The sequence below is a fragment of the Chiloscyllium plagiosum genome, chromosome 45, assembly GCF_004010195.1.
Source record: "Chiloscyllium plagiosum isolate BGI_BamShark_2017 chromosome 45, ASM401019v2, whole genome shotgun sequence".
Lineage (NCBI taxonomy): Eukaryota > Metazoa > Chordata > Chondrichthyes > Orectolobiformes > Hemiscylliidae > Chiloscyllium > Chiloscyllium plagiosum.
In genome coordinates, this window is record NC_057754.1 from 1,085,203 (window position 1) to 1,092,579 (window position 7,377).

Sequence of the window (7,377 nt, forward strand, 5' to 3'; positions counted from 1 at the left end):
GAGGGGGATATTAATTATATTAATGATAATAATCGAGTTTGTGGATGTCTTGCTGCAGTCAGGCACAGGGATAGACAGCTATAAGCCCCTCCTTGGTTAAAGTGCGGGGTAAATGGTGGGAGGTTTTAAATGGTCAGGTTGACCTCCTCCCCTCTCAGTGTGGGGGGTGATAGTACCTTCCCCTGGGGGCTGCTGTCCCTGGGCACTGTCCGTGTTGATTTATTTTGTCCTGTATGTGTTTTTTTTCCCCCTCCCCCTGGGGGAGCAGGCGGTGCGGCGGGCACCTCGGCGACCGGAAGGACCCCGAGAAGACAAGATGGCGGCGGCGCGGAGTCGGTGAAAAATAACCCCCCTCCCCCCCACACGCTTTAACAAAACTAAATAGAGAAACCGCCCCGCGGTCCCGCGGCCGGGAGACCCCGGGGGGCGGTGGGGGGGGGAGGAGACAGACAGAGAGCGGCGGCGGCTCTATCCCCGTCTCCCGGTGTCACACTCCCCCCCCGCCCGGGCCCGGGCCCCCGCCCGCGATGGAGGTGATCGAAGGATGCCGCCTCCCCGTCCTCCGGAGGAACCAGGAGAATGAGGACGAGTGGCGTGAGTACCCGACATGGCGGGGTGTGTGCCGCCTCACGGCAAGGCCATGAGGGCGTGCAGTACCTCCTCCAGGGCATTGGGGGGCGCTGCCATTGGGAATACTCGTGTGCGTTACCTCCAGGGCATTGGGGGGCGCTGCCATTGGGAATACTCGTGTGTGTCACCTCCTCCAGGGCATTGGGGGGCGCTCCCATTGGGAATACTCGTGTGCGTTACTTCCAGGGCATTGGGGGGCGCTCCCATTGGGAATACTCGTGTGCGTTACCTCCTCCAGGGCATTAGGTGGCGCTGCCATTGGGAATACTCGTGTGTGTTACCTCCTCCAGGGCATTGGGGGGCGCTCCCATTGGAAATACTCGTGTGTGTCACCTCCTCCAGGGCATTGGGGGGTGCTCCCATTGGAAATACTCGTGTGCGTTACCTCCAGGGCATTGGGGGGCGCTCCCATTGGGAATACTCGTGTGCGTTACCTCCTCCAGTGGGGGGCGCTGCCATTGGAGATACTCGTGTGTGTTACCTCCTCCAGTGCATTAGGTGGCGCTGCCATTGGGAATACTCGTGTGTGTTACCTCCTCCAGGGCATTGGGGGGCGCTCCCATTGGAAATACTCGTGTGTGTCACCTCCTCCAGGGCATTGGGGGGTGCTCCCATTGGAAATACTCGTGTGCGTTACCTCCAGGGCATTGGGGGGCGCTCCCATTGGGAATACTCGTGTGCGTTACCTCCTCCAGGGCATTAGGTGGCGCTGCCATTGGGAATACTCGTGTGCGTTACCTCCTCCAGGGCATTGGTGGGCGCTGCCATTGGGAATACTCGTGTGCGTTACCTCCTCCAGGGCATTGGGGGCGCTCCCATTGGGAATACTCGTGTGCGTTACCTCCTCCAGGGCATTGGGGGGTGCTCCCATTGGAAATACTCGTGTGCATTACCTCCTGGGCATTTGGGGGGCGCTGCCATTGGAAATACTCGTGTGCGATACCTCCTCCAGTGCATTGGGGGCGCTGCCATTGGAAATACTCGTGTGTGTTACCTCCTCCAGTGCATTGGGGGCGCTGCCATTGGAAATACTCGTGTGTGTTACCTCCAGGGCATTGGGGGGTGCTCCCATTGGAAATACTCGTGTGTTACCTCCTCCAGGGCATTAGGTGGCGCTGCCATTGGGAATACTCGTGTGCATTACCTCCAGGGCATTTGGGGGGCGCTGCCATTGGAAATACTCGTGTGCATTACCTCCAGGGCATTTGGGGTCGCTCCCATTGGAAATACTCGTGTGCGTTACCTCCTCCAGGGCATTGGGGGGCACTCCCATTGGAAATACACGTGTGCGTTACCTCCTCCAGTGCATTGGGGGCGCTGCCATGGAAAATACTCGTGTGCGTTACCTCCTCCAGTGCACTGGGGGCGCTGCCAATGGGAATACTCGTGTGCGTTACCTCCTCCAGTGCACTGGGGGCGCTGCCATTGGGAATACTCGTGTGCGTTACCTCCTCCAGTGCACTGGGGGCGCTGCCAATGGGAATACTCGTGTGCGTTACCTCCTCCAGTGCATTGGGGGCGCTGCCATTGGGAATACTCGTGTGTGTGTGTGTGTGTGTGTGTGTGTGTGTTACCTCTTGGCGTTACCTCCTCCAGTGCATTGGGGGCGCTGCCATTGGGAATACTCGTGTGTGTGTGTGTGTGTGTGTGTGTTACCTCCAGGGCACTGGGGGGGCGCTCCCACTGGAAATACTCGTGTGCGTTACCTCATCCCGGCCATTGGTGGTGCTGCCCCTGGAAATATCTGAGGGCTGTCCCTCCTACAGCCAGTGGGGAGTGCTCCCATTGGAAATACCTGCGTGCAGTACCTCCTCCAAGTCATTGGGGGGGGGGGGCACTCCCATTGGAAATACCTGAGGGCAGTACTTCCTCTTGGCCACTAGGGGTACAGTTCTGTTGGAAATACCTGATGGTGCTCCCTTCTGCAGGCCATGGTGGGGGTGCTCCTGTTGGAATACCTGTTTGCACTGCCTCTTCCAGGTGATTGGGGTGTGCTCCTGTTGATAATACTGAGTGCGCTGCCTCCTCCAGGCCATTGGGGGGGATGCTCCCATTCTCTGCACCTGAGAGCTAAGGAGTGATATCTCCTCCAGTACACAGTGGGGTTGCTCTCATTATAACTCCCTGGATGTGATACTTCCTCCATGTTGTGTAGAGGTCTCCATTTGGATCGTGAGAGAGTGCAGCACTTCCTCCAGGATCCGGGGTGCAGGCTCCCATTGGAAATCCCCAAACGTGAAATCTCCTCCAGGACGCGGTAGGGTTGGTGGAGCTCCCATTGGATCTCTCAAAATGCAGTACCTTCTCCAGGCCATGAGTGACGTTCCCAATGGATTTTCTTGTTTCTGGGTGCCCCCACTGGATCTCCCTGGATCCACGGGGTGCAAAAGCTGCTCCTGGTCTTGAGGGGTGCTGCCCCACTGGAACTGCTGTGGTGTAATACCTCCTCCCTTCCACCCTAAAACTATGCCCTCTTGTGATTGACCCCTCAACCAAGGGGAACAGCTGCTCGATATTCAACCTGTCCATACCCCTCATAATCTTATCCAGCTCAATCATGTCCCCCCTCAGTCTGCTGTCTCTAAAGATAACAATCGTTTCTCCTTATAGCTCAATTTCTCCATCCCAGGCAACATCCTGGTGAACCTCCTCTGGACCCCTCTAACACTATCACATCCTTCCTGTAGGGAGGCAACCAGAACTGCGCACAGTACTCCAGCTGGGGTCTAACTAACGCTCCGTATTGCTCCAACATCACCTCCTTGCTGTTATGCTCTAAGCCATGACTGATGAAAGCAAGTGTCCCACATGCCACCTTAACTATAAATGCTGGAGAGCACAGGGGAGAAAGAACAAGCTAACATTTTAATTCTAGATGACTTCCCAAAATCCACAAACCAGCCTGCCCCGGTTGGCCCATCGTATCAGCCTGTTCCTGCCCCACCGAGCTCATTTCTTCCTACCTTGGCTCCATCCTCTCTCCACTTGTCCAGAACCTGCCCCCCTACATCCGCGATTCCTCTGATGCCCTCTGCCATATTGACAATTTCCAGTTCCCTGGCCCGAACTGCCTCCTGTTCACTGAGGATATCCAATCCCTCTATACCTCCATTCGCCACCAGGACGCTCTGAGAACTCTCGGCCTCTGCCTTGACCAGAGACTGAACGATCCCCATCCATCACCACCCTCCTCTGCATTCCTGAACTTGTTCTGTCCCTGAATAATTTCTCCTTTAAATCACCTCACTTCTGCCAAGTCCAAGGAGTGGCTATGGGCACCTGTATGGGTCCCATTTTTGCCTGCCTGTTTCTGGGGGATGTGGAACAATCCTGGTTCCAGTCTTACACTGGCTTCCTCCCATAACTCTTTTTCTCAGTACATCAACAACTGCTTCAGTGCCACTTCATGCTCCTTCCAGGACCTTGAAATGTTTATTTATTTTGCCTCCAATTGCCACCCCTCGATAACTTTCAAATTGTCCATCTCTGACACTTGCCTTCCTTTCTGTCTCCATTTTGAGGAATAAACTATCCACCACCATGCACTACTAAGTTAATGATTCCCCATAGCTACCTTCACGACAGCTGTTCCCACCTCCATCCCATTCTCCCAGTTCCTTCACCAACACCGTATCTGTTTGGATGGTGCCACCTTCCAGCACAGTGCCTGCTGCCTTGGCTTGCTTCTTCCGTGACCCACTGTGGTTGACAGGGCTCTCAACCGTATCCGACCTATCACCCGTGCTTCCACCCTTGCCCATTCCCATCGCTCCCAACAGGTTGATCAGATTCCCCTTGTCCTCAGTGTTCATCCTGCATTCAAAGGATCATCATCCACCATTTCAGACACCACCACCAAACACATCTTCCCCTTACTCCCCCTGTCTGCGTTTCGCAGCGACCATTCCCTCTGGGACACCCTAGTCCACTGCACAATCACTGACACCACCATCCCCTTCCCATGTAACCGCAAAAGGTGCACTACCTGTCCCTTCCCCTCCTCCCTGTTCGCCATCCAAGGCCAAAACATTCTTTCCAGGTGAAGCAGCTTTTCACTTGGACCTCCTCCAATCTGGTGGATTGTATTCCTTGCACCCAATGTGGCTAACTCTACATTGGAGAAACCTAGCGTAGACTGGGTGACTGCTTTCCAAAACACCACTGATCTGTGTTCAAGCAGGACCCCAAACTTCCCATAGCCGGTGACTTGAGCACCGCGTCCTGCTCACATGCCCACTTCTCTGTCCTCGGCATGCTGCAGTGTTCCAGTGACTCACAGCAAATTGGAGCAATAACATCTCACCTTCAGGCTAGGCACGTAACAGCCCTCTTCGTTCAATACTGAGTTCAACACCTTCAAATTGTGAACCTGTTCCTTCCCTTTCTTTTAGCTTATCATCTCCTCTCTCCCCTCCTCCCACTCCAGAGGGATTGTCTGACATTCAAGTCTGGCAGGAGGCACACCGTTCTGCCACTCGCGCATTCCGATTACTTAATCTCAACTATCAACACTTTTTTCTCCATCAGCACCATACCCCACAATAACTCCCACCCCCCAAACAATAGCATAAACGCTACCCCCTCCACACCTCACTTCAGCTCTGACAAAGAGTGTTCTGCATTCGAAACATTAGCTTGCTCTCTCTCCATGGATGCTGTCTGACCTGCTGTGATCTCCAGCAGTTATGGTTTTCAGTACAGATTCCAGCATCTGCAGGAATGTGCTGCCGCCTTAACTATCCTATTCCTGTGCTCAGTGACCTCAGCGATCTGGGAATAATTACCCGGAGATTCCCTCTGTTCCTCTAAGCAACCCAATGTCCTGCCATTCATTAAGTCCTCCCTCATCTTGTTTCCTCTTCCAAAGTGCATCACTTTGCACTTCTCAGGGTTAGCTACCATCTGTCACTGCTCTAACCATCTGCCCATATCTCCCTGTAACCTATAACCATCTTCTTCCCTTCATCACCCTACCAATCTTAGTGCTGTCTGCAAACTTGTTTAACATTCCCCCAACATTTTAATTTATATATATATCAAACAAACAGTAAGGGTCCCAATGCTGATCCCTGTGGTACACTGCTAGACACCAGCCTCCAGTTACTCAAACACCCTTCTCCCACCACCCTTTGTGTCCCATTACGAAGCCAGTTTCTGATCCATCTCACTAAGTTTCCCACAATTCTATGTGCTTTAACCTCAGTCTCCCACTTTGTCAAAAGCTTTACTAAAATCCATTTAAACTGCATCAACTGAACTTCCCTCATCCACACACTTGGTCATGTTTTCAAAACATTCAAACCAATTTGTTAGGTATGACCTCCCTCTGACAAAACCATGCTGACTCTCCCTAATTAACCCAGGCCTTTCCAAGTGGATATTAATTCGCTCCTTCAGAATTTTCTCCAATAGTTTCCCTACCACTGATATGAGACTCCCCACCTTTCTTGAAAAGAGGAACCACATTAGCCATCCTCCAATCCTCTGACACTTCTCCCGTGGCCAGAGAGAATTTAAAACCTTGTGTCAGAGCCCCTTCAATTTCCCGCCTCACCTCCCGTAGCAACCTGGGATGCAATTCATCTGGGCCAGGGGATTTGTCTGTTTTTAAACCCGACAGCCTCCAATATCTCCCCGTTTCCTGTGTCAAACTGTGCAGGTTCCCCACCAGGTCCTTTTCCTGAATTCAGTTTCTTAGTTGTTCTTTTCCAGAGTGAAGACTGAAGAGAAATATTAATTCAACAGCTTCCAACATCCTGGGGCTTCACACACGGATGGTCTCCTTGGGCCCTCCACTTACTCTGGTTAACCTCTTCCCTTTTTTAAAAGTATATTTATATTGAAAAAATAGATTTTTTAATATTACAACAAGTACAATACAATTCAAAACAGTGCAAAAAAACCCCCAATCTACCCTCATGTACAAATGTATAAACATATATAGGATTCAGAAAAAACCCAAACTGGCTATTTAAATAAATAACCAACAACATACTAAAAAATAGTAATAACTCAGCCCAGCCAAACAAAACGCTCATGTTCACAGTTCCTCCTCTCTGGATATTGGACTCGTAAAACCCAATCGTTATGGCTATAGAAAAGCCCTTGTTAGTGTGGCAGATAAATCTGTGTCAGGGTATTCCCCAAAGGGCTGTCATGTCTGTGTAAAAATTCTCAGTTTTGTGGTGTACCGTATTTGTGAGAAAGTCCAGGGGAATATGCTTCATAACAATCTTCCGCCAACCCGGCAGGCCTGGGGGGGTTTCGGGTACCCAACCTAGCAAGATATTCTTTCTTGCACAGAACGTGAGAATATTGAAAAGGATTTTTGTTATGCGTGTCCAGAGGAAATACAATGGGCAGGCCCAGAAGGAGAGAGATAGGGTCCTTCTCCACCCTTACACCCAAAATCCTCTCCATTGCACCCGCCACAACATTCCAATATGTTTGAAGCCTCTCTCTCCTCTCTCTCTCCTCTCTCTCTCCTCTCTCTCTCCTCTCTCTCTCCTCTCTCTCTCCTCTCTCTCTCCTCTCTGTAGGGCAGCTAGTCCAGGGATAGTCCCCTTCAAGGTGAGTCCTTGCACTTACACTCATAATAGGCAAACACCCGGGTGGCCAGTGACAAACACTGCCCTTCACATCAAAGGGCAAACACTCCTGTTTGTTTTTTTTTCTTTTTTCTTTTTTTTTCTTTTTCTCTTCTTAACCCCCACACTACCACCTAAATGCAGGAGTGCTTAGTTTTTC

At 51.7% G+C, this 7,377-nt stretch overlaps 1 protein-coding gene across 1 annotated transcript in view; it reads left to right on the forward strand.

Moving 5' to 3' along the window:
* Positions 1 to 359: 359 nt before the first annotated feature.
* LOC122543796 (histone acetyltransferase KAT5-like) overlaps positions 360 to 7,377 on the forward strand; it is a 16,908-nt gene continuing 9,890 nt past the window's right edge. Inside the window, exon 1 of the mRNA XM_043682576.1 lies at positions 360 to 594. Within this exon, the coding sequence (XP_043538511.1) occupies positions 528 to 594 (67 nt within the window). The 5' untranslated portion in view covers positions 360 to 527. The remainder of the gene's footprint in view (positions 595 to 7,377) is intronic.